This window comes from Triplophysa dalaica, chromosome 1 (genome assembly GCF_015846415.1).
Source record: "Triplophysa dalaica isolate WHDGS20190420 chromosome 1, ASM1584641v1, whole genome shotgun sequence".
Classification (NCBI taxonomy): Eukaryota; Metazoa; Chordata; class Actinopteri; order Cypriniformes; family Nemacheilidae; genus Triplophysa; species Triplophysa dalaica.
This window is the reverse complement of record NC_079542.1, coordinates 29470298-29498167: the sequence shown is the minus strand read 5'-3', so window position 1 is coordinate 29498167 and position 27870 is coordinate 29470298. Positions and strand designations below refer to the sequence as shown.

At 44.5% G+C, this 27870-nt stretch overlaps 2 protein-coding genes across 3 annotated transcripts in view; both read right to left on the bottom strand.

Moving 5' to 3' along the window:
• LOC130408433 (GTPase IMAP family member 7-like) overlaps positions 1–13574 on the bottom strand; it is a 124447-nt gene extending 110873 nt beyond the window's left edge. The window contains exon 1 of the mRNA XM_056732139.1: positions 13476–13574. The gene's annotated coding sequence lies outside the window, so the exon portion shown is untranslated. The remainder of the gene's footprint in view (positions 1–13475) is intronic.
• On the bottom strand, positions 900–27632 carry si:ch1073-220m6.1 (SLAM family member 5). 2 transcript variants are annotated; one of them, XM_056732305.1, is made up of 8 exons: positions 27507–27591; positions 4518–4579; positions 4163–4254; positions 3210–3506; positions 2589–2834; positions 2339–2487; positions 2062–2214; positions 900–1896 (listed from the first exon to the last, which is right to left on the bottom strand). In XM_056732305.1, the coding sequence occupies exons 3-8, from the start codon at positions 4206–4208 to the stop codon at positions 1741–1743; spliced, it is 1047 nt and encodes a 348-aa protein (XP_056588283.1). In that variant the 5' UTR covers positions 4209–4254; positions 4518–4579; positions 27507–27591; the 3' UTR covers positions 900–1740. The 2 variants fall into 2 exon arrangements, with proteins under 2 accessions (XP_056588283.1, XP_056588203.1); XM_056732225.1 differs by lacking the exon at positions 4518–4579 and having other exon boundaries at positions 27507–27632.
• Positions 27633–27870: the final 238 nt, after the last annotated feature.

Genomic DNA, 27870 nt, shown 5'->3' with positions numbered 1-27870 from the left:
TAGTGATTGTGTTTGTTAACAGCAGCTGTTCATCATTACTGAGATGATTACGTGATAATTGATTCCTTAACTTAACCTGATTTTACTCATTAACTTGTTCATATATTGTTTAGGGAGACATCAAAAACATTCCCTGTGGTAATGCATGTGGACTGGAGTGGTCTAAGGAACACATTTTTGCTTGCTGGGTGTTGAATATGTAATGAGTTACTAGTAATTAATTACCTTTTCAGAGTAACTTACCCAATACTGGCTATGGGCCTCAAGTATAAGTTTGAACACATCTCACTAAGACTGTAACTGCATGTACACCACATACATTTGTCTAGAGAAGTTTAAACTATCTCATGCAGCCAATGACTCTGTGTTGCTCATCTAATGAGCTCATTTAAAAAAAAAAGCAAGGTTAAATCAGGTATCGTCCGTAAGCCCCGGAAAAGTGTCAAGATAAAGAGGCGCCTGTTTTTGAGAGGCGCTCGATCTGATTAAATCCTAATATGGTAGGCCGAATATATAACGGTAGCGAATGCAGAGGGACGGCCTTATAAAAAGATAATATCATATGAAACCTGATTGGAAGAAGATGATGTCAGGCAAAAATGATCGAACCGAACCTTTTAAAAAAGGACTTCACCTGTCAGGATGAAGATTTTTAGAAACTCCAGTTCAGTGTTGTCGTGTAGATGGCAAACCAGAGTTTTGGTGTATGATGCTGGAATATGCCCCACTATATTCTGATTGGCCAACACGGCTTTATGGCTAGGGTTATATCACCATCTGTTGGCTTGGGATGCTCTTGACAGCGCTTCATAACATGTTTTGATTTTTCGTGTCGACGTGACGGAAAAATAACTTGGGTACTCGAGTGTTCTCATTCAGTATTGTGGCCTCAACTGAAATTAAAATTAAATAAACATTTATTTAACTTAACTGAAAAAATTCTGAACAATAGTTGTACAATTAATCACAATCAGGGGCGTAGTTTATGGGGGGAATCGGGGGGAGGTAACCCCCCCCAATATTTAAATCCATCAGTTACAACCCCTCCAATATTTCAACATGAAAATCACAGTAGATCAAATGAAAAATATGTAGAATTACTTTATTTTGTGACAATAATTTTGTTCCTAATCAAATATGAGTGTGTCATAACAAATCAGACAAAAAATACTCCCCCCTCCATTGAACCGATTGGTAAAGCCCAACCAATCAGTCGCACTTTTACCAAAACAACGCGAGTGGTGTTTGAATGGGAGAGCATGGGATCGAACCTGGGATGATTCTAAATCATTACATCTTAAAGACATCTTCTAACAGGAAACGTCCTATAGACATATTGCAGATGAGCAAACACTCTAAAAAATACGTCTTCCAGATGTAAACACACACATCAAATAGACGTCTCCGTGATGTTCGTGTGCTATCTGGGATGTTCAACCCCCCCAATGTTCAAACCAAATCTACGCCCTTGATCACAATACTCATCTACTATCACTGTTGCATTACAATTTTTCTTCAATCCAGACAGAGCTTAGAAAATGAATCATATGTATCTTTATAATTAATTTCATCTGATTTTAATCGATTAAAAAAATGTTTTATCATCACTTGGAATAACTGCTTTTTCCTTGTCAACCAGATTGTTTATTAAGCAATATAGGCCCAACAGCTGTAAATGTAAATTAAAATAAACCCAGAAAGTAAAATACACAGCAGGAAAAGAAGACATAATTAAAAAAATCATATTTCTCCCAATTTGCAGTAAATTGTGTTGATTTGCTCTGAATCTGGTCCTGCCGCTTGGTGGACTGTAGCTCTTACTTTTACAGTTCTGTCCTCTTGAGGGCGTTGTTGCTCCTGATTTACTTCCACACTGTTAACGTGATGAGCCTTTGGCTAAAAACACACAAACCAAGAAAGTGAAACAATATTTCTTCATCTCAACTTATAATAATAGGTAAACGAAGGTCTTATTTAAATTATAATGTTAATTACTGTGTAAAGTTATGAGTCTGCAAATATTTTTTAATATTCCCTGAATCTTTCTTAGATGCGTCATACATGTTTTGATGGGGTGTCATATATGGTAGCTTCTATACTGTTGTCAGCGTTGTTTCCTGGGGGAGTCTGGAAGGAGTTGGGTTTCTGAACTGTGCTGTAGATAGTTTTAGGATCTTGTTCATCTGCTGGACCATCTACCCCGGTAAAACAAGACTGAACCAAAAGAAAGAGTGGGGTTAAAAACGTTGCCATGAAAATTATGCCATAAATGACCTATAAAAACAAGTCTATGGAATTGTATTTATCAATTTTTTATTCATAGATTTGCCAATTCTACCTGTGGGAAAACTTTAGAAGATTTTAGCTTTTTGATTAACACTATCATCAAAACCAAAAACAAGCTCAACCCAACACAAACACAAAGGGTGATGACGATCCAAAACACATATCTTGGAGGTGAGTGAAAATCTGTTTGTTTCTCCTGGCCTGTGAAAAAAAAAAAAAAAAAATTATTCAGCGGAATTTAGGAAGGAAACAGTAAACTTTGTTAAAAAGACTAACAACTTTCAAATGAAATTGATGCTTACACATAATTGTAATTGTGGATTTGTTGGTGCTCACATGATTGTTGGCCAGACATTGAACATCTCTGCTGTCTAGTGTAGTAACAGTGATGTTAATAGAGGTTAGAGAGACATGTGTTTGTGTACAAATACTTTGGTCACAGTCGTAAGTGGCCCAACTTCCATCAGCTGAACAGTTTACTGAGCTCTGACACCCTCCAGTGGAAGAATTAAAGTCATGATTCAGGATTGTAGGTTTAGAGACTGCATCTGGGAAGAGTTCAAAAATGGGTGAGTTAGCGACTAAATCTTTGGTAAAGGCAAAATCAGTGATGATAAAGTAACACTGCTCAGTGTTCATATATTTACTTTCTGCAGGCAGTAGAAGTAACATTAAAACATGTCACATTTAATAAAGTTGATTTATCGTGGTGTTTGATCAAATAAATAGACAAATATACTACAAAGATTTACCCACAATTCTAAATATATTTTCGTAACTGCTGATTAAGAACCACAGCAGCAATGAAATGCCAAAGCTTCATAGACGTATTTTGTAAAAATCAAATATTTTTGTTTTGTTTTTGTGGTTCCCCCACAGTCGTCTGTTATCAGTAAATAATAGGAAAAAAGTTATTAACTTACTTTCTACTGTTAACCTAACTTCAGCCAGAGTTTTGTCCTCCCACTCTGTTAAGGCCGTATACGTCCCACTGTCATTTTTCTGAAGGTTTTTAATTTTCAATGACTTTGAATCTGAGTTCATCTCCACTTTCTTCTTATAAAATGGAGCAACGCCCTTTGTACTATCGGCAATTAATTGGCTGGTTGAAATGTCAGTTCGTCGCCATTTAACCATTGACTGATTTGTGTCAATAATGTTGAAATCTATAGAGCTTCCTTTCAATCCATATTTGTCCTCCAGTGAGTCAACACTAATATCTGCAGAAATAAAAATAATAAAATGATGTCTCTTCACAGAACATGTCCTAATCTGTTAAATTTAGTAATGGTGCATGTAGTATTATTTAAATGTACATTTTCAAAGGATGCCACATTTGACACATAATATAAGCAAATGTCAACATCCAACACCTGTGTCTATTTCCATTAAAAGATATTTAGCGCGGTTTCCTGGACAGGGACTAGTCCCAGAATAATTTAAATGTTAGAGGTGTCTTGATCGAAAACAATTTGCACTGACATACCCTTGTCTGACCAAAAATTACACTGTAAACATCAATAACAGCTTTAACTCGGCTTTGCATCGGATGGTTCTTGGCCTCCACATCGTGCATTCAAATCCTTTAATGCACGGATAGCTGTGGATTATCCTTAACATATATCAGTGTGATTGTGTTTTTTTAAGTTTTTTGTTTTAAGAATGACTGTCCAGGAAACTACCTGTTGTTTTACTTTATACTTCAAGAAATTATTTATTTTTACAAAATCAAGTAAAAGCCATGTAGAAATACATTCGGGAGAGTTAAGTATAAATTTTACTTGTAAGAAGAACATTTAAATTAGCCTGTAAAAGAACAGATCTGTTTATTTAGAGACGTTTGCAAGAAAATATATAATATATTAATACAACACACCTTCAGCAAAGCTGAACCAGAAAAGGAACACTACAATGAGCCCCATAACTCTCAGTTCCACTTTGAAGATCAACAACCTGACACCAGATTTCCTGTTGTTCACCGGCAAAATATGCATGTGGGGGTTAAAGGAAAAATACAGAGTAAACTTTCTTTTTCACATTGCTAGACAGAAAACAGTAGGAAAGTATAGCACTGATGATTCTACAAGAATTTAATAAAATTTACTTGATAGTTTAGTCAATTGGAATAACATTTGCACTACTGTATGAACTCTGTGCTCACATTAAGGAGATTATATATTTATTTTTTCAGAGTGACTTAACCCTGAATACTTGAAAATGTCACCTCATACCTTTAGGTTACATAAATCCATTTTAACCCAGCACAGAACCTTCCACCCTTGTAATTTACACTCTGAAAAATAAAGGTGTATCAAAAGGTCTTGTTTTCTTGTTTTCCAGTAAAAATGTCTACAAATTTTTGAATCAAGTTGCATTTTCTGAGCAAAATAAGAAGAAAATAATTCTTGTTTTTATTAAAAAATATGAAATTTCAGTGAATGTTTGCTTAAAACATGAAAAACCTCTGTAAGAAAAATAATCTTGAATTAAGGTTTATCTTTTTCTTAGTCACTCAATTCAAGATTATTTTTCTTACCCCATTGGCAGATCTTTTTGCTTGTTTTAAGCACAAATTCACTGAAATTTCATATTTTTTTTTACTAAAAACAAGACTTCTTTTCTTAGGTCAATTTACCTATCAAGAAAATGTAGAGGTTCTTTAAAGAGCGTTTGACTGAATGATTTTTTGTGCAACCAAAATGGTTCTTCTATGGAATCACTGTGAAGTACAGTATGGGATAAATCTCCCACCAAAAGTATTGCGGGCATATTTATAAAAATAATAAACGTAAATCAAAAAGTCAGAACTTTAAACACATTCTAAATCACCATTGGCCCACTAGTTCTAGATTGACAGCTACTCCTCATGCCAATCAGTCAAATAATTAGTTTACATTTACATTTAGGCATTTGGCAGAAGCTTTTATCCAAAGCGACTTACATTGCTTTATCCTATACATTTTACATAGGTATTTGCAATCCCCTGGGATCAAACCCACAACCTTGCGTTGTTAACAAAATGCCCTTACCACTGAGCTACAGGAAGTTGACGTCACTCCAAATGCGACTTGCGGCATCACAGGTAACTGAACATAATTACGGTATATCATTACAGAGTGTCAGATATACTTCTTATGTCTGTTATGAGTATTCTCTGCCAGGTCCACTGAGTACTTTATTGTTCGATTCAACCATATAGTCCAATATAGGGGCTGGAGAGTGAAGACCAAGGCACACTGGGATAAAAAGCCCTGGCAAGAATTAGGATCCCCGTCATATACCGGGGGGGTTATTAGCACGAGGCTCAGGTTCGTGGCAGTCGGTTGTAGCGGTAGTCGGGACCATTTGCAGGTCATCGAGTCGGGTCGCAAACTCCGTTATCTGAGCGTTGATAGCCCCTACTTCCTGGACGGTGGTGCTGAGCTGGGTAGCCTGCTGATATCTGATAGGTCCGCTTGAACAACCCCAGAGGGAGAATCTGATAGATCCGCTTGAACAACCCCGGAGGGAGAACTTGATAAATCCTCTTGAACAACCCCGGGAAAAGAATCTGATTCATCTCTTCCTGGTGAGGTCGTTTCAAGTGGACTTATCAGATTCTTTCCCCGGTGCTGTTAAAGTGGATTTATCAAGTTCTCTCTCTGAGGTTGTTCAAGTGGATTTATCGGATTCTCCCTCCGGGGGTGCTCAAGCGTTCCTATCAGATTCTCCCTCCGGTGTTGTTCAAGTGGACCTATCAGATTCTCCCTCCGGGTTGTTGAAGCGGTTCGATTAGATTCTCCCTCCGGGGTTGTTTCAAGCGGAGTTACCAACTTTCCCGCTGGGGTTGTGCTACGGAACTTAGAGTGACTGCGGACCCATCCAGACTCTTGCTTTTAACAAAAACGTTTTTGGACCCTATTGACTAACATGGTAGGAAAAAATACAATGGAAGTCAAAAGTGCCCCAGAAGTTTTGGCTGTCCTTCATTCTTCAAAATATCTTTTTGTGTGTTCAACAGAACAAAAAATACTTAAAGTCTGTGGAGAGGTGGGCGTGGTTCAGCACGGTCTGCAGGAAGAGAGAGTGTCGCGAGAAAGACGGTGAGTAGGCAGATCAACGGTTTAGTGAAAACACCTGCTTCTCGTTCTAGTAATTGGCGAGGAGACGCTATAAAAGGGATCCACAGATCCAGAGGCGGGAGAGAGAGAACGGCTGGGAAAACCTGTGTGCGAGTGCTGAAGCCGAGAGACGTTGCGTCCAACAGGCTGACCAGAAGGAATCTACGATCCAGAAAGATTGTGTAGAAATTTGTATATTGAAACCCGGAAGTGAATACCCGGAAGTGCGTTGATAATAAAGAAGAATCTTGCAAGTTTTCCCAGCCACGCCGACCCCGACTCCTTTCTTCCCTTCCATTATCTGAACCTGTTTACATTGGTGCCGAAACCCGGGAGAAAGGAGCAGCAGCCGCCAGCATGCAGAGTCCGCCAGGATCGCCGTTTGCGGAGGTTATCACATCACTCGCTGGTCTCCACCAACAACACCACGAGGCCCTGTTGGGTCTAAGAGAAGATCAGGAGAGACGGTTCCAGGCTCTCCTGCAGACCCAACGGGAGGACCGCAAGTCATTCCGGAGCTGGGTGGACCAGGAGACAAGTGGACGTGAATCGTCGACCGCATCCCCCACCATCCCGCTGCACAAGATGGGCCCCCAGGACGACCCGGAAGCCTTCCTGGAGCTCTTTGAGAGGTCCGCGGAGCTGTCTGGGTGGCAGCAGGACGCTTGGGCAGCCCGTTTGATTCCTCTCCTGACAGGCGAGGCCCAGATGGCCGCCCAGCAGCTGCCAGTGGCCAATTCTCCTTCAATATGCGGACCTCAAGAAGGCGATCCTGGAGCGAGTGGGGCTCAGTCCTGAACAACACCGGCAGCGGTTCCGGTCTGTGGATCTCGGGGATCGCGGTCAACCTTTCGCCTTCGCCCACCAGCTCCGGGATGCCTGCCGCAAATGGCTGATGGCCGACGCCAGCACCAACGACCAGATCGTCGATAAGGTGACACTGGAGCAATTCGTGGGACGGCTCCCTAGGAAGACCACCCAGTGGGTCCAGTGTCACCGACCGTCGTCGCTGGCACAGGCCATCCAGCTGGCGGAGGATCAGTTGGTGGCTTGCCCCGGGGTCGGCGTAACCCCATCCTCTTCTTCTCTCTCTCTCTTCCTATAACCCCCTCCCCTTCTCCCAGACCTGTTCCCTTTCCCAGGTCAAGGGGGAATTTCTTTCCCCGGCCAGCCCCGCGTACCCGGATGACTCCAGAGATGGGGCCACACGGAGCTGCCAAGCCCTTCGAAGGTGCCGGGAACCTGCAGGGCCAGGGCCCCAACAGCTCTTTCCCCCCGACAGCCTCTCCTCGCCAATTCGGGGGTCTGCCTCCTGCCGCTAGGGCGGTGGGAACCTCTGGGCCGGCCTGCTGGCGTTGTGGGGACCCCGGACATTTTGTCGACCGATGTCCCATGATGGAGGTCGGCATGATGATCCGGGTACCGGACAACCCACAGGCTGCCCTCGGTCAAGACGGGCTGTACCAGATACCTGTGAGTATTAGGGGGGGTACATATCAGGCTTTGGTGGATTCAGGGTGTAACCAAACCTCAATACATCGAAGCCTGACTCAATTTGTGGCAAGGGATACGGGCCGTATGGTTAAGGTCAGGTGTGTCCACGGGGATGTGGTGAACTATCCTTTGGTGCCCTTGACCATCAAATTTAAGGGGCAAAAACATAGTGTAGAGGTGGCTGTTAACGAGCACCTCCGACATCCGCTAATTTTGGGAACAAATTGGCCATTGTAGTAGAGTAGGCGGGGCGAGACCGTGGTTCGAGTCCGGTGAGTAATTGTGAATTTGCGCCAGCTGTGCGCACACCGGCCTCGAATCACCTAGGAGATGGGAGCATATAAAAGGAACGAGCGACCGGACCGTCGAGGAGAGAGGACCGGGCCCGAACTTATGTTATGTTTGTATTTATATTTATGTTCATGTTATGTTCGCCGGCGGTCGTCCGTGAGGGGCCGCCGGCTGTTATATTACTTTATTAAATGTTTAAATGTTTGCCGGTTCCCGACTCCTTCCTTCGATTTTATTGAGATGTGTTACAGTGGTGCCGAAACCCGGGAGGAAGGAGAGACATGCTGTCGGAGAGTCCTCGCCGCCGAGTGGCCTCGCGATGCCGGAGAGTTCGGGCAGCGCGGACGAAGGGCGTCCGCCAGTGGCTGCCCGAAGCGGTGGCTCTGGGAAACGGAAGTGCACAGTGCGGCCACCGTCAAACCTTCGGTGGAACGGCGACCTTTGCTGCCGCGCCCCTGGGTCGAGGTGGGGTGGCTTTCGTCCAAGCGGGAGCAGGGGAGTTGCCGCCGTCTGCCAGAGGCCGGAGCCTGCGTCCGTCACCCGAGGGGGAGGAGCAGGGGGAGGAAGCGCCGAGTGCGGCCACCGCCCGCCAGAGGCCGGAGCCTGCGTCCGTCCGCCCAAGGGGGCGGAGCAGGGGACGGGGAACCCGCCCCGACTCCCAGATTAAGGAGGAGCCACCGCCGGCCGCCAGGGGGCGGACGGTCGAGCCGTCCACCGAAGCCCCAGGGCCACCGCAAGGCACCGCGAAAGAGTACTCCGGCTGGTTGAGGAACAAGCGGCAGCATGTCAGGGAACCGGACTATAATTTTTTTTTTCCTCTCTCCCCTCTCTCTTTCCGGTCGCTCCGAGGGCTCCCGTCTCCGTTGTCTCATCTCGTCGCTGCATACCCCCCACCCCACCCCCCCCGAAGGAGGGGGAGGGAGCTTGCACAGTCGCGGGGGTACCCCCGGCCTGTGAGGGGTGATGGGGGTATGTGGTAGAGTAGGCGGGGCGAGACCGTGGTTCGAGTCCGGTGAGTAATTGTGAATTAGCGCCAGCTGTGCGCACACCGGCCTCGAATCACGTAGGAGATGGGAGCATATAAAAGGAACGAGCGACCGGACCGTCGAGGAGAGAGGACCGGGCCCGAACTTATGTTATGTTTGTATTTATATTTATGTTCATGTTATGTTCGCCGGCGGTCGTCCGTGAGGGGCCGCCGGCTGTTATATTACTTTGTTAAATGTTTAAATGTTTGCCGGTTCCCAACTCCTTCCTTCGATTTTATTGAGATGTGTTACAGCCATTATTTTCAGTATTACTGGGGCAGTTATGCGCGGATGTTTCTGGGCGCAACCAAAAGCAAGGGGGAGGGGCGGTCGCTCAGTTGGGAGAGGTTGAGCCGGGACCACTGAGGACTGGCTCAGAGGGAAATAGCGCTGTGGAGAAATTAAATCTCTCCCAGGGTGATGATTTTCCTCTGGAGCAGTCTCAGGATGAGTCGCTCACAAATGCATTTGATCAGGTCCGTTCCATCGACGGACAACCTCTCCACCCTGGACAACCGATATCCTACCCCTATTTTGCTATATTAAAAGACCGGTTGTATCGAGTGACCCAGGACACTCACTCAAAGCAGGATACAACCCAGTTGGTCGTACCAAAGAGCCGTCGGGAAATGCTTTTCCAGGCGGCTCACTGTAATCCAATGGCAGGGCACCTAGGTCAGGCTGCAACTGTCAATCGTCTAACGACCCGATTTTTCTGGCCGGGCATTCATGAGAACGTGCGCAGGTGGTGCGCGTCTTGTCCTGAATGCCAGTTGGTAAACCCACCGGCCACCCCCCGGGCACCGTTATGCCCGCTTCCACTTATACAGGTCCCCTTCGAACGAATTGGCATGGACCTGATCGGGCCGCTAGAACGATCCGCACGAGGGCATCGCTTTGCATTAGTCACTGTCGATTATGCAACACAATACCCTGAAGCAGTGGCGTTACGCAATATCTCAGCAACCAGTGTTGCGGACGCGCTGTTTCGATTAATCTCCCGGGTGGGAATCCCAAAAGAGGTTCTCACCGATCAAGGCACGGCGTTTATGTCACGGACACTCCGCGAACTGTACGGATTATTGGGGATTAAAACGATTCGGACCAGCGTCTATCACCCACAAACAGACGGACTGTTCGAACGCTTTAATCGCACATTAAAAACCATGATCCGGAAATTCGTTCACGAAGATGCCAAGAATTGGGATAAGTGGCTGGAACCCCTGTTGAAAACAGGGTTTTCCCCATTTGAGCTTCTCTACGGTCGTTAGCCCCGCGGGGTTTTGGACGTCCTAAGAGAGGCTTGGGAGGACGGGCCTTCCGCGAGTAAAAATCAAATTCAGTATGTCCTGGACCTGCGAACAAAACTCGATACACTGGGATGGCTCTCAATGGAGAATTTGTTACAGGTCCAGGACAGACAAAGCCGACAGTATAACAGGGGCGCCAGACTGCGTAAATTTGCACCGGGAGAGAAGGTACTTGTATTGCTGCCAACGTCCAGCTCCAAATTGCTTGCCAAGTGGCAAGGACCCTTTGAGGTCACACGACGAATAGGGGATCTCAATTATGAGGTAGTTCGATCGGATAGGAGCGGAGCACATCAAATTTATCACCTCAACCTCCTAAAAAAATGGAGTGAGGCGAACACCGTGATGCTGGCGACGACAGTGAGCAGAGAAGATGATCTCGGGCCGGAGGTGAACACCAAAGTGAAATCCCTCGCTCTCGCTCCAGGGGGAGATCATCTCTCGTCCTCCCAGGTCACGGATGTTGTAAGACTACAAGCAGAATTTGCGGATGTGTTTTCGCCCCTACCCGGTCGCACAAATCTCATAGAGCACCACATTGAGACCAAACCAGGTGCGATAGTGCGAAGTCGCCCATATAGACTACCTGAACACAAAAAAATGGTGGTTCAGAGGGAATTAGAAGCGATGCTGGACATGGGCGTAATAGAAGAGTCCAACAGTGATTGGGCGAGCCCGATAGTCTTAGTACCTAAAACCGACGGCTCCGTCCGGTTCTGTGTGGACTATAGAAAGGTGAATGCTGTATCGAAGTTCGATGCTTATCCAATGCCACGAATTGACGAATTACTTGACCGACTAGGTACGGCTTGTTTTTATTCGACATTGGATCTAACTAAAGGATATTGGCAGATCCCTCTATCTCCCTTATCCAAAGAAAAGACAGCTTTTACCACGCCGTTCGGTTTACATCAATTTGTCACACTTCCGTTCGGGTTGTTCGGAGCCCCGGCGACCTTTCAGCGCCTTATGGACCGCCTACTCCGACCACATGCAGCATATGCCGCCGCGTATCTAGACGATATCATTATATATAGTAACGACTTGGAGCGGCATATGCAACACCTGAGAGCGGTCCTCGCTTCGCTGAGAGGTGCGGGTCTAACGGCCAACCCGAAGAAGTGTGCAGTTGGGCGGGTAGAGGTAAGGTATCTGGGTTTCCACTTGGGTCACGGGGAGGTGCGTCCCCAAATTAATAAGACGGCTGCGATTGCGACCGCACCGAGACCCAAGACCAACAAGGAGGTGAGGCAGTTCCTGGGGCTGGCGGGATATTACAGGCGGTTTGTACCCAATTATTCGGACCTCACCAGCCCGCTGACTGACCTCACTAAAAAGGGGGCACCAGATACCGTCCAATGGACGGAGCAGTGCCAGCAGGGGTTTATCCAAGTGAAAGCTCCTCTGTGTGGCGGACCGTTATTGCACTCTCCGGACTTTACTCTTCCTTTTCTCTTGCAGACCGATGCATCGGACAGGGGCGTGGGGGCAGTATTGTCCCAGGAGATTGGGGGAGAGGACCGCCAGGTGCTGTACATCAGTCGCAAGCTCTCACAGAGGGAGATGAAGTACAGCATCATTGAGAAAGAATGCCTGGCGATCAGGTGGGCGGTCCTCACCCTTCGCTATTATCTCCTGGGGCGGGAGTGTACGCTCTGTTCGGACCACGCGCCTCTCCAGTGGCTCCACCGCATGAAGGATACCAACGCGCGGATCACTCGTTGGTATCTCGCATTACAACCTTTCAAATTTCAGGTGATCCACAGGCCGGGGACGCAGATGGCTGTGGCTGACTTCCTCTCCAGGAGGGGGGGGGGAAGCTGCAGGCCGGATGGGGCCCCGCCCTGAGTCGGGCGGTGGGGGTATGTGGAGAGGTGGGCGTGGTTCAGCACGGTCTGCGGGAAGAGAGAGTGTCGAGAGAAAGACGGTGAGTAGGCAGATCAACGGTTTAGTGAAAACACCTGCTTCTCGTTCTAGTAATTGGCGAGGAGACGCTATAAAAGGGATCCACAGATCCAGAGGCGGGAGAGAGAGAACGGCTGGGAAAACCTGTGTGCGAGTGCCGAAGCCGAGAGACGTTGCGTCCAACAGCCTGACCAGAAGGAATCTACGATCCAGAAAGATTGTGTAGAAATTTGTATATTGAAACCCGGAAGTGAATACCCGGAAGTACGTTGATAATAAAGAAGAATCTTGCAAGTTTTCCCAGCCACGCCGACCCCAACTCCTTTCTTCCCCTCCATTATCTGAACCTGTTTACAAAGTCATTTATCCTACTATGGTAGTCAATGGGGTCCAATTACTGTTTGATTATAAGCATTCTTCAGAATAACTTTCTCCGTGTTCATCAGAACAAAGAACTGTACACAGATTTGAATCAACTCGAAGATTAGTAAATGATAACAAAAAAATATTTTTGGGTGAACTATCCCTTTAAGATACGCATGGCATAATCACTCTCATGAGCAAGCAACATCACACATTCACACCAATTCAGTCTATCGTTCTAAATACAAAGCAAATAATCTTAAAAAAACTTAATAGACTCACTGTTAACTATAGCACGGCTGTCTAAACCCAGCTAACACATATGTTAACTTAAAGGACTATATGGTCGAATAGGACAACAAATGACTTAATAGACCTGGCAGAGAATACTCATAACAGATACAAGAAGTGTATCTGACACTCAGGTACGGTATAATTATGAAATGACCTGTGATTGTCCAGGATTGGCTGCAGACGGTTATTGATCTTCAAGAGTATGCCGCGAGTCACGTTTGGTGTGACTTCAACACCCTCTTCAACAGATTGGCTAGATGATGAGCTGTCAATCTAAAACTAGTGGACCAACGGTGACGCTAAAGCCCACACTAATTAGTAATTACCATGAAACTTGAACTGCAGCGTTTGGAAAAGCAAGCTCAGAACTTGGAAAAACAAGTGAGGGAAAAAATTACTTACACTGTAAAAAATGTTCCGTAATTTTTACGGAAAAATACCGGCAGCTGTGGTTACCAGTAAAATTCCGTAAAAAATACAGGAAAAGAGCGTAAACAGTCTTGCAGTTTAAAACTTCAGGGCACAAACTTCAAGCTGTGAATGAACTTAATACATTTGAGCTTTTTATATTAACAACATTTCTTTATAGAAAATGAAAACTTGGTCCAAATGCATAAAAGTGATAACATTACATTTACTTTATTTGTAATTCATTATTAAAGTCACTTTTAAACAAAGCAACATGCAGCATGACTTCAGAATATCTTTGCCTGACCGTGAGTTGAACACAGACTCAACTCTTCAGCTTAGTGGTGACCCACAAAACATTTAATATTAGAAAAGAAAAGAGAAAATACAAATTCCGTAGTTTTTACGGAAAAATACCGGCAGCTGTGGTTACCAGCAAACTACCGTAAAATTACGGGAACATCCTGTTTTTATTCATCCAATCAATTCACAGTAGAAAACATGAGCCACACCCACTATTCATCTTGTAAATACGTCAGAATACTGAAGACGATCATCACTTCTGCTTCACAGGGACTGCAGCATAACAGCCATGACTTCATGCTTTATTGGTTTATTTAAAGTCAGCGTTTTTGTGATCAGGGTTTGCTTTAGTTGGCCTCTTTCAGTCGTCATAAATAGGTTTACAGTTTTCTTTGTGCTGCTATAACAGTGTTTTATATAAAACATAGTTTTGTAGCAAATCACATCAAATGAAAGTGTGATTAGGTATTTACTCTTTATCTGGGATGTTCTTTAATTACTTATTGTTACAAACGCCTCAATGAATCTACTTTAAAATTCACATTTCCTGCAATTGTCAATTTTAAAAGTATTTGAACAGTTAAAAAACGTGCATTTTGTCTTTGACTCACACATCAAGAATCAGAGTATGAATCTCAACAGTGGTGACTAACAAATGAAAAGCTTACAGCCGCAATGCATGCTGGGAGTCATTGATGAGTTTTGTGCTTTGATGATACCCAGAATGCATTGCGTTTATCTTTAGAGGTTTTTTCTGTTGTTACCATTGTTGAGACAAACTGTTATATTCTATATATCTGCTAGAACATTTATCATGTGTTAGATGTGCTGTTAAAGACATTCAGTATATTAATTAATTTCATTCAATATCATAAATGAGGACAACAAGTAACTTTAAAGCATTACCTAAACTCTTGAACATGTACTTACTCACCAACACAAATAATTGAATGCGTTGGCTTTATCTGAGCTTTCCACCCACCTGAGTCAGTGTGTTTCAACTCATAGAGGTCAATACTGGGAAAGACTTCTTCACATGGAAAGCAAATGTTCAAGACCACAACTAAAGCAAACCCTCATCACCATAATGGTGACTCAACAAACCATCAACATGTAAACTTGTGTTCATTTTCAATTAGAACTTTTGTAGACGTGTGTGACGGCCCGAATCGTGGCCTCACAAGAGCGGTAATGTGGATGTATCAATAACACACACACACATGCATTTACATGAAGGACATACATTTAAGAGTAAGCTTTATTTAAACGTTTATTCATTTTCATTTGTTTCATTATGATAGCTCACAGTAACCACAGGAAACGTATCATATTCATTCATTCTTTATTGTCGGGTTTGATTACATTTACAACACAAATTTATATGCATAGTTACTGATTTGGAGTGCACACAAATTAGTTACTGTGTATATGTCACTTATATTTGTTTCTATTTTTGAGTTAAGTTTACCGTGATGAACTTCAGACATGGTCCGCTGCAGCCGCATCTTGGTGCAATGAGGATTAGAGTCCGGGCGGGAACCGAACCTAAGCCTCATTGATTCCGTATTATTGGGTCCGGACATACTTTTGCTGGAATTGGCCGGGGGAGGAAGGAATGTCAATGTATTTATTAGTTGATTTAGTTAGTTGTATATTAATGATATTTTGATTATATTTGGCTTTCCTTATCTTTATTTATAATATGTCTTTGTTTCATTTTGATTTTGATGTATGTAAGCTTATATGTGATGTGTAAAGTTAAATTGTTCCCCTCCTAATTTGTAATGGGCCCCTCCTTTCCTTTAAAAGCTGTTGCTTTGTTCATTTGGGGGAGGTCAGTTTTTTAGTTTGTTTGGTTGGTTTTTGTCTAACTGTTTTGATCTCCGTTACTGTTTGATTATTTTATTTTTGTTGTAAGAAATTTATGAGTGTTTTTCTTGGGTTCAAATAAAGACCCGTTTTCTTTTGCGCAAAGCTTGTGTTCCTTGTTTTTGGCCTCTCGGTCCCTCACATATGGTGGCAGCGGTGGGATCTTTCAGGCAGACAAGGACACAAAGCTGTGTTTTGTTCTTTTCTGGCCCTCGAGGCTGTTTTTTTTCCCCTAGAGGATATGAGTCGTACCTTAAAGAAAGGTGGGCCTAAGGCTCCTCCCTTGCAGCACGAAGAAGAGAGAGGTGAGGAGGACCAGGACATGGTAGAAGGAGCTGAAGGAGGCGAGGTAATGGGAGACCGAGACGTTTCGGTGACTGGGTTGGCAAATCTGCTTCGAGCCCATATGGCCCGGATAGAGGGCCGGGAGACTGCAAGGCAGCAGGAGCAGATGGATCAGGAGCGACGGTTTAAGGCTCTCCAGCACCAGTTTGGCCTTTTGCAAATAGAGGTCCAAGCACGTACCTCTTCCAACCTTCCCTTGCCTGATGTTGACCAGGAGTCTTTGGAAAGGCCTGATGTGGATCATATAGATTCTGATGGAAACTTAGGGGTTTCAGTTCATCAGCAGAGTTTTAATCAGGCTGGGAACAATATGGGCCCACCATTATCTCAGATACCTCGATTGGAGAAACTGAGTGATACTGATGAAGTAGAACACTTCCTTGTTACTTTTGAAAGGATTGCAGTTGCTTGTAGGTCTAAAAGTGACTGGGTTTGGCATTTAATCCCTTTGCTGACTGGTAAAGCAAGAGCAGCTTATGTCCATATGGATGTGAACGAGTCTACTGACTATGATAAAGTGAAAGACGCTATATTAAGGAAATATGATGTCAATGCTGAAACTTATCGACAAAAGTTCCGTTCCTTATCAGTAGATCCATCAGAGAGTCCCATAGAGCTTTATAACCGGCTCAAAGAACTCTTTGGAAAGTGGATCCAGCCTAAGAGTAAACAAGTGGAAGAGGTGAGTGAAATCATCATTTTGGAGCAATATCTTAGAATGTTGTCCCCTGAACTCCAGGTGTGGATTCGCGAGAGAGACCCTAGAACCGCAGCTGAAGCAGCGTCTTTGGCGGATGTGTTTGTTGCGGCCAGAGGAAAGAGTAAGCCGTGGGCTTGGAAACCAGTCAATGACCGTCGTTCTCTCGACATGCCTCACTTTCAGCAAAGGAAGGTGGAGGGGTCTGGTAAGCCCTATATGAGGAATCCTACTTCATCCAAATTGAATTTTGCTCCTAAACGACCTCCCATATGTTATCTGTGTGGACAAGAAGGGCACACTAAACCAAATTGTCCGAAGATCTCAGCTCAGCTTACACAGCTATGTTTTGTGCCAAGGAGGAATGTAATCAAATCCCCAAGCTCTTTGAGAACTACAAATGTGGAGATAAATGGTGAGAAATTGACTGCTTTGATTGACACCGGTAGTGATCAGACTCTGGTAAGAAGAAAGTTCATATCACCCTCTTTGATCAGTACAGTCAACAAATTGCCTATTTTCTGTGTACATGGAGATGAGAGATTGTTACCAACCGCCAATGTGTATGTCAAGATAGAGGAACAGACTTACCTGATGAAAGTGGGGGTTGCTGATAACTTGTCTTTTCCTGTGATTCTGGGTCGAGATATACCAGTGCTGCTGGAGTTGTTGCAACCGGCTTCACAGTGTAACGTGGTGGTGACCAGAGCAAAGGCGAACCAGTTGGAGGGGATTGAACACCCACTAAGTACTTTACCTTTCTTCAATGCAGATATTGAATCCGGGGTGTCGAAGACGAGAAAGACTAGAAGAGAAAAAAGACAAGAAAAGGTAAAATATGCCGCTCATTCGGAGAGTGAAGATTTAGCATGTGACTTACCTGTGAACTTCCAGATGCCCACCAATATCATTCAGATGCAGCAGGAAGATGATAGTCTCACAGAGTGCTTTGCTAGAACTGCAGAGGTAAGAGAGAAGCCTCTAGATGACACTACGGCCAGATATGTAGTAATGAAGGGGATACTCTATCGGGAGATTGGAGTCCAGAAACAACTTGTGGTTCCACAGTGTGTTCGAGATATGGTGTTACATCTGAGTCACTCGATTCCTTGGGCTGGCCACCTGGGGAAAAACAAGACTGCTGCAAGAATCAAGAAGTGGTTTTTCTGGCCCGGTTTGAAAGTAGATGTGGCCCAATTCTGTAAAAGCTGTCCTGTTTGTCAGAAGGTTTCCCTCAGACGTCCGTCAAAAGCACCACTACAACCACTCCCTATTATTGGCACTCCATTCGAGAGGCTTGGGATGGATGTCGTTGGACCTGTGGAGAGGAGTCGCTCAGGGAACCGTTTCATGCTGGTGATAACGGACTACTCCACCAGATACCCAGAGGTATTCCCATTAAGATCTGTGAAGGCGAAACCTGTAGCTACTTCTTTGGTCCAGTTATTTTCCAGGGTCGGATTTCCTGCAGAAATTCTAACCGATCAGGGCACTAATTTCATGTCTACCTTGTTGAAGCAGGTTTACCAGCTCTTAGGAATTAAGAGTCTGCGTACTACTCCTTATCATCCCCAAACGGATGGGTTGACTGAGCGATTTAACCAGACTTTGAAGCAGATGTTAAGGAAGTTTGTCAGTGAGACTGGTCAAGACTGGGATCAATGGTTGCCCTATCTTCTATTCGCTTATCGGGAAGTCCCTCAGGCTTCCACAGGGTTTTCTCCTTTCGAGCTGTTGTATGGCCGTGATGTCAGAGGCCCATTGGCTCTGCTCCGGGAGCTGTGGGAAGGGAGTCCTGAAAAAGAGCTCACCGGTGTGGTTTCCTATGTTTCACAGATGAGGGAACGTTTGCAGAAGATGACCAGTTTGGCTCAGAATCATTTGGCAGAAGCCAGGGAAAAGCAGAAGACTTGGTATGACCCTCTGGCTCGAGAAAGGGATCTGGAGGTTGGTACAAAGGTACTTGTCATGTTGCCCAGTCGAGAGAGTAAACTACTTGCAAAGTGGCAGGGTCCTTACGAAATCAAGAAACGCCTGGGTCCTACGACTTATGAAATCAGTATGCCGGGTCAAGATCGATCTAGTCGGGTTTTGCACGTCAACCTGTTGAAAGAGTGGGTTCCTCGTCCTGAGAAGTCAAAGTCACTGATGATTCGCTGTGTTGGAGAGGAAGAATCTGATGAGCAGTATCTGCCACAGCCAGTTCCTGGGGACATCGGGCTAGATCATCTGACAGCTTCTCAGCGGTCTCAAGTACAAGTTCTCTTCACTTCGAAGGTATTTTCTGAATATCCCGGGTTTACCAACTTGATTGAGCATGGTGTAATACTGAAACCTGATGCTGTCGTAAAACGCCAGAGCTATAGGATACCTGAAAGATTGCAGGTGACCTTGCAGGAAGAAGTAGACCTTATGCTCCGCTTGGGTATTATTGAGCCTTCGAATAGTGAGTGGTGTCACCCCATAGTCCTTGTGCCAAAAAAAGATGGGAGTATAAGGTTCTGTATAGATTTCCGATATCTCAACTCGGTATCACAGTTTGATTCCTACCCTACCCCTCGCATAAGTGACCTAATTGATCGTTTGGGCCAATCCAAATATCTCACAACAATGGACCATTCTAAAGGCTATTGGCAAATTCCACTGACTCCATCCTCGCAGCCTTTGACTGCATTCAGAACCCCAAGGGGCCTTTTCCATTTTAAGGTGTTACCTTTTGGCCTTCATGGGGCCGTGGCGACGTTTCAGAGGTTAATTGACCAAGTATTACGTGGCTTACCTTTTGCTGCTGCATACCTTGACGATATTATCATTTACAGTAACACCTGGGAGGAACATGTGTCACATCTCACAGAAGTCGTGCGGCGTCTTCAGAATGCCGGCCTAACTGTCAACCCCACCAAGTGTGCTGTAGCTAAACAAGAGACTGAATACCTGGGTTACGTCATTGGCCAGGGTGTTGTGCGACCGCAGGTGAAGAAAGTTCAAGCTTTAGAGAAGAGTGCATTACCCCAGACACGTAAGGACCTGCGATCATTTTTGGGGGTTGCTGGATTTTACCATCGCTTTGTCCCTAACTTTTCCAGCAGGGCTGCTCCGTTAACGGACATGGTGGGGGCACGTTGCCCGAACCAATTGCAGTGGACTGAGGAGAGATTGAAAGCTTTCGGGGACATCCAGGGAGCTTTGACAACTAGTGCTGTGCTACACAATCCTGATTTTAGTCGTCCTTTCGTTGTACAGACTGATGCCTCTGAGAGGGGAGTAGGAGCCGTTCTATTGCAAGGACCACCAGAAAGTCGACAGCCAGTGGCCTACATTAGTCGTAAACTGTTTCCGAGAGAAGTACGTTATTCAACGGTGGAAAAAGAGTGTTTGGCCATAAAGTGGGCGTTGGATTCCCTACGATACTATCTACTAGGCCGTGAGTTTACTCTAGAGACTGATCACAAAGCATTGCAGTGGTTGGAGAAAATGAAGGATTCTAATGGAAGGATTACAAGATGGTATCTCGCCATGCAGCCCTTCAGATTCAAGATACAACACGTTTCTGGTAAAGTCAACGTTACTGCTGACTATCTATCCCGCTCTACTGGCGAGATTCCTGAAGTGGGGGGAAATGTGACGGCCCGAATCGTGGCCTCACAAGAGCGGTAATGTGGATGTATCAATAACACACACACACATGCATTTACATGAAGGACATACATTTAAGAGTAAGCTTTATTTAAACGTTTATTCATTTTCATTTGTTTCATTATGATAGCTCACAGTAACCACAGGAAACGTATCATATTCATTCATTCTTTATTGTCGGGTTTGATTACATTTACAACACAAATTTATATGCATAGTTACTGATTTGGAGTGCACACAAATTAGTTACTGTGTATATGTCACTTATATTTGTTTCTATTTTTGAGTTAAGTTTACCGTGATGAACTTCAGACATGGTCCGCTGCAGCCGCATCTTGGTGCAATGAGGATTAGAGTCCGGGCGGGAACCGAACCTAAGCCTCATTGATTCCGTATTATTGGGTCCGGACATACTTTTGCTGGAATTGGCCGGGGGAGGAAGGAATGTCAATGTATTTATTAGTTGATTTAGTTAGTTGTATATTAATGATATTTTGATTATATTTGGCTTTCCTTATCTTTATTTATAATATGTCTTTGTTTCATTTTGATTTTGATGTATGTAAGCTTATATGTGATGTGTAAAGTTAAATTGTTCCCCTCCTAATTTGTAATGGGCCCCTCCTTTCCTTTAAAAGCTGTTGCTTTGTTCATTTGGGGGAGGTCAGTTTTTTAGTTTGTTTGGTTGGTTTTTGTCTAACTGTTTTGATCTCCGTTACTGTTTGATTATTTTATTTTTGTTGTAAGAAATTTATGAGTGTTATTCTTGGGTTCAAATAAAGACCCGTTTTCTTTTGCGCAAAGCTTGTGTTCCTTGTTTTTGGCCTCTCGGTCCCTCACAACGTGCAACAGAAATAAAGTGACAGTGGTGTCTGTAAGTGAAGGTGATAAAAGTTTTTGTGAGTTGAAAAAAAACTCCTTGTGAAAACTTTGGAATTTCACTGTTCCCTTTCGAGGGAACTCAACACTGCGTCATGGAATGACTCTTTGGGGAACGCCATTAGCGTGACTTGTCTGAATCGCGTGTGAAACTAACTTTCGCTTTATAGTCGCATGATGATGGGTCTGCAGTCATGGGGTTCGCAGATGGATATTTTGGAGGGTGAGACGACTTCGGTCCTTTCTCATCCCTCAAATCCCATTGCTTCCGGAAAGGGTTTGGGAGCCCGCATGGCGGCTTCTCCCGCCCCATCTGGAAGCTCTATGCACTGCTCTAGCTCTGAGGAGTTAGAGAGTGTTAGTGTGCAAGCAGTAGAAACTGAAGATCATGAAACTCCACTTTCCCAGGGATATGAGGAGCTATTAGAGGTTGTTACACGGGCAGTAGTCAAGCTTAGTGTTGATTGGCCCCAAGATCAACAACAACTTACACCTATAAGTAAATTAGATGAAAGATACTTAAAAAAACGGGTACAACCTCAACGTCGGGGGTTGCCATTCTTTCCAGATTTTCATACTGAGGTTTCTAAATCATGGAAAAAGCCATTTTCTTCCAGAATTTCCACCACTGCCACTAGTTTCTCCTCAGTTATAGGAGCTAGAGAGAAAGGCTATGGCATGATGCCCAAGGTGGAAGAGTCTTTGGCCACCTACCTTTCACCTGAAGCGGCATCATCATTGAAACCTCCGACATTGCCCACCAAGCCATGCCGGATTACGTCAAATTTGGTGGGTAAGGCATATATGGCGGCAGGTCGGGCTGGCTCATGTCTGCACACTATGGGTCTTTTACAGGCATACCAGGCCGACCTGCTGGGGGACATAAAAGAGAGCGAGGTTATTGATATAGACCTGCTTAATGAACTGAAGACAGCAGCAGATCTTACTCTCCGAGCTACCAAGGAGACAGCCCAAGCTATTGGGCGCTCCATGGGGGCCCTGGTAGCTACAGAGAGGCATTTATGGTTAAATTTGTCTGGTATTAAGGAGAAGGACAAGTCTGTGCTGCTTGATGCACCATTGTCTGACCAAGGTCTCTTTGGGAATGCGGTCGACACTGCGGTCGATCGTTTTCAGGAGGCAAAGCGTCAAGCAACAGCTTTCCAAAATTTTTTACCTCGCCGTTCTTTCCCTCAGGGTCCTGCAGCTCAAAGGCAGCCCCAGCCATCTACTACTAGTGCTCTACATAGGCAGCAGCAAAAACAGAGTGTTGCTACTCGTACTCCCCCTCAGAGAGCTTGGGGGTCGAGACCGCAATCCCAGAAGTTCTCAAGGCAAATCAAGCCAGATTTGAGGACAGTTGTTATCTCCAATCGGAAGGCTGCTGCCAAGAGGTCCTGACGGTACCTCAGCGCTTCAAATAGCACCCATTCTGGGGGGGTGGACACGTCCGGTTCCCCCAAGAGTGCCTCAGGAGGCCACTACGTTAACCCCGCCGCCCAGTGCGCTTCGGGGCACGTCAGTTTCCCTAGGACGGGGTCAACAGAATCTACCCATGGTAGACCCTGTAAACATGCTAATAGTTCCACTATCCCCTGCAGGTCAATTACTTCAAGGCATCGATCCGCATTCACCCGAAGCCGATGTCATCACGCTGACTCCCTTAGTGCACTTCCTCCACGAGTGGAGAAAGTTGCCGAATCTGACTCCATGGCTTCTCCGCACCATAGAGAAGGCGTACAGAATTCAGTTTGCTGTCAGCCCTCCAAAGTTCAAAGGGGTGTTTTGCACCGAAGTGAGTTCCGATCGGGCTCGGGTGTTAGAACAGGAAGTACAATCTCTCTTGATGAAGGGGGCCATAGAATATGTTTCCCCTCACGAGAGTCAGACAGGTTTTTACAGTCGGTACTTTATAGTTCCGAAAAAGGATGGAGGGCTCAGGCCTATTCTGGATCTGAGATATCTCAACAAATCTCTGAGGAGGTACAAGTTCAAGATGCTTACGATTCCTGTTATTGTGGCTGGAATCAGAAAAGGCGACTGGTTCACCACAATAGACCTGAAGGATGCATATTTCCACATATCCATCCTTCCTCAACACCGGAAGTTTCTCAGATTTGCTTTCGGAGGCAGAGCCTACCAATATCGAGTTCTTCCATTCGGCCTTGCTCTTTCCCCTCGCACTTTCACGAAATTGTGATCACAGGGGATTCGCATATTAAACTACATAGACGACTGGTTAGTGCTAGCTCAGTCTCAAGAAATGGCGGTTCGACATCGAGATGTCGTCCTCGACCATATGAAGCTTTTGGGACTGAGGCTCAATGCCAAGAAGAGCAATCTAACTCCTCAGCAGAGCATTACATTTCTTGGGGTAGTGTGGAACTCAGTCATGATGCAGGCACAGTTGTCTCCTGCACGTGTCGAGTCCATCCTGACAACAATATCCAGAATCAAGATGGGTCAGGCATACACTGTCAAGCATTTTCAGAAAATATTAGGTCTAATGGCAGCAGCGTCCAACGTGATTCCTTTTGGCCTTCTGCATATGAGACCTTTACAATGGTGGCTAAAGAACAAAGGGTTTTCCCCGAGGGGCAACCCGTTTCGTATAATCAGGGTTACGCGCAGATGCCTTCGTTCCCTGGCTATATGGAAAAAGACACAGTTTCTAAATCAAGGTCGAAAATTGGGAGCTCAATGTCACAGGATGACAGTGACGACGGATGCATCCCTCACAGGCTGGGGGGCAATAGTAGAAGGTCGCTCAGCCAGTGGGCTATGGACAGAGCAGCATCTCCATTGGCACATAAATTGCCTGGAGATGTTAGCTGTCATAAGAGCTTTAAAGTACTTCCTCCCAGTCCTGAGGGACCATCATGTTCTAATAAGAACAGACAATACAGCCGTGGTCTCTTATATCAATCATCAAGGGGGCCTGAGGTCGCGCCCTCTCTGCAAGCTGGCGCACCAGGTTCTCATATGGTCCCAGGAGAAGTTTCTATCTATCAGGGCGACTTACATTCCTGGAGTTCAAAATGTGGGAGCAGACATGTTGTCGAGACAAGGACTGAGGCCAGGAGCATGGAGACTTCACCCCGAAGTGGTGAAACAGATTTGGGAAAGATTTGGTCAGGCCGAAATCGACCTCTTTGCATCTCAGGAGACATCTCATTGCCCCCTGTGGTTTTCAATATTTCTTCCAGCCCCATTGGGACTGGACGCCCTGGTACAGACATGGCCGAGGCGGCGTCTGTATGCTTTTCCCCCAATCGCTTTGCTCCCGCAGGTCCTAGAGAGAGTTCGACAGGAAGGGATCAGACTCTTGTTAATAGCCCCTTATTGGCCTACACGAGTCTGGTTCTCGGACCTTCTAATGCTCTTAGAAGGCCAGCCATGGGAGATTCCCCTCAGGCAGGACCTCCTGACCCAAGCCAGGGGCACGATATGCCATCCCAGCCCAGAACTATGGAAGTTGTGGGCCTGGCCGCTGAAGGGAGTGGCTTGTTGAATCAAGGTCTGTCAACTGAGGTTGTTGAAACCATTCTTAATTCTAGAGCTCCATCCACCAGAAAACTTTATGCTCTAAAGTGGAGGTTATTCACCTTGTGGTGTAATAACAGACATTTAGATCCAGTTAACTGCCCAGTGGCTTCAGTACTGGAGTTTCTGCAAGAGCGGTTTTCGGCAGGTCTTGCACCTTCTACGGTGAAAGTTTATGTGGCAGCTATTGCAGCCTTTCACTCCCCTCTGCCTGGGAGCACCTTGGGGAGACACCCCTTGGTTTCCCGGTTTTTGCGTGGTACCTTGAGGATCAGACCGCCTCCTCAGGCTAGAGTTCCAGCATGGGACCTCGCTGTGGTTTTGGAAGGGGCTTCCCAAGCTCCTTATGAACCTATTGAGTGTAGCTCAGACAAGTATTTGTCCCTCAAATTAGCCTTTTTACTCGCTATTACCTCTCTGAGGAGGGTAGGCGACCTTCAGGCTCTATCAGTCTCTCCACCATGTCTGGAGTTCTCTCCAGGTAATATAAAAGCAATTCTGCACCCTAGACCAGGGTATGTACCTAAGGTGCCAAGCAATGTGGCCAGAACATTAGTTTTACAAGCCTTTCATGCTTCACCTCATGAGTCAGCAGAGGATCAGAGACTACACTTGTTATGCCCAGTCAGGGCACTGGGAGAGTATGTTAGAAGATCTTCCATATGGAGGAAATCGGACCAACTGTTGGTTTGTTTTGGACCTCATAGTAGAGGTCAGCCGGCCTGTAAGCACACCATTAGTAGATGGATTGTGGAGGCCATTTCCTTGGCTTATGAGGTGCGTGGACTACCTTCACCTCTGAGAATCAAGGCACATTCAACAAGGAGTATGGCCTCTTCGCAGGCCCTTCTGTCAGGTGCGTCTATGCAGGATGTTTGTGATGCAGCGGGCTGGTCTTCCCCGCACACATTCATAAGATATTACAATCTTGATCTTTCTTCCTTACCTGGTTCTCAGGTACTTATGTCTTAGGATGTGCATAACACCTTCACACTTAGACAGCCACAACTCGTATGGCGTAGAGGGTATTTCGTTCCCCAAAGAGTCATTCCATGACGCAGTGTTGAGTTCCCTCGAAAGGGAACGTCTCAGGTTACGACTTTAACCATTGTTCCCTGAGATAGGGAACGAGACACTGCGTCTCTTTGCCATACTCCTTATGACTGGAGCATTTGCTTCATTTTTTACAGAAGCTGGTTTGCACTGCTTCCGTTTCCTTTTTATGCCTTCCGATAGTCACGGTGGTCATGACGTCATCAGTGACGTCATCATCATGCGACTATAAAGCGAAAGTTAGTTTCACACCCGATTCAGACAAGTCACGCTAATGGCGTTCCCCAAAGAGTCATTCCATGACGCAGTGTCTCGTTCCCTATCTCAGGGAACAATGGTTACAGTCGTAACCTGAGACGTTCATTTCCCAGAGAATTTGACAGTGTTAGCCATATTTTTATGGACGTTTTTTGACAACAGTTTTCTCTGTGAAAACTACAGAATTTCACTGTTAATTTCACAGCATTTTTTACAGGGTTTTTCCGTAAAAACAATGGAATTTTTGCTGTTAATTTTACAGACAATTTTACAGTGTTTTTCTGTATTTTTTACGGACACTTTCTGATAACAGGTTTTTTGTGTGAAAACAACAGGATTTTACCGTTAATTTCACAGGCAATTTTTACAGTGTATGCATAGAAGAAGAAAGAAAAAACAAACTGAAAATTAACAGAGAACACAAAAAATTAGTAAAACGACCAAGGAAAACATTTAGCATGCGATTTGTACAACTTTGTCTGAATGTGTTCATTTTGTGCAATATAATTTTACATGTGTTTAAAGTTCTGGTTCGTGGTTTTTATTTTTTTATTTATGCTCATATATGACTACAATACTTTTGGCAGGAAATTTATTCCATAGTGAAGAACCTTTTAAACACATTTATTTTTATGAGAGTAGAAGCATCATTTGCAGGGGTTAACCCCCGTATTGTGGTACCAAACATGTACAGCGTGTTATGATTTTATGTTTAGAAACAGACAAGTACTATAACAAACTAAACAGCACACTTTAGATAATAAGCTTTATACAGAAACCCTGCACATTGAGTAATCAGTTGTCTCAGTAATTGAACAAAAAGAAGGCAAACTTTGAAAAAATTCAAAAGCTGTAAAAATATAAAAGGAGAAAAGACATTTAAGAAGCTCTAAAACTGCCAAGGAGGTTGTGCATGGCAGCATTTTTCTCGTCAATGTGAAAGTCAAGAACAAGTAATATGCGAAAAACAATGTTAACACAGGGTTTCTAATTCACAGTGATTATGAATTTCAAGGGTTACCGCATAACCAAGATATGTTTTTGCAGTGTGAAATATGATTATAACCTAGCTATAGGCTTAAAAGCATAATTTCAAGTTAGTATTAGTGGACATAAATGGATAATTCTGATGAAAAAGAACTAGGCAATCTACCAGCCAGAATGAACAGTTTAGTTTTGTTAAATAATTTGTAATATTTCATTAGTGGTTTGCCTTAACAAGAGGAAATGCCTGCACTGTTTTAAAAGTAGCTGCCAGTTAATTTCTACTTGTAGTTAGCTACACACAAACACTTGTCATTGAGCTGTGAGTTTTTGTACAGGAAGTGCACCCCTTATAGGCCTCTTGACCACTAACCGCGAAATCACACTTGTATCATTCCACTGATTAAAGTTATCCATACTCTGACATGTCTATAAAACTTATAAATGCAAGAATTGTTACCTGTAAGACGTCCTGTAATAATTGTATTTCACAGTATGAGAGTATGAGGCTGTTTCCGTTCACAGACTGAGATCTGAAATCTACATATGAATGTTAGGTTTCCTGTACATATGCACGTTAGGCTTAAATGAAGCGAATGAAATGAGGTTTCCGTTTGGTGTCAATGGCACTTTAGTATCAAGTTATTTTACATGGAAACTTTTATTATGCAAGAACTGATGTGCCAGTGTCAAAAAAGGGTCTATTTTCTTGGATCTCATGTTCGTGATTTATATCAGTAATACTGTCTTGATGTGAGATAATGTGAGATAAAAATAATGAAATGACAAATATAAATAGTCATATTAGAAAACAATATTCATAA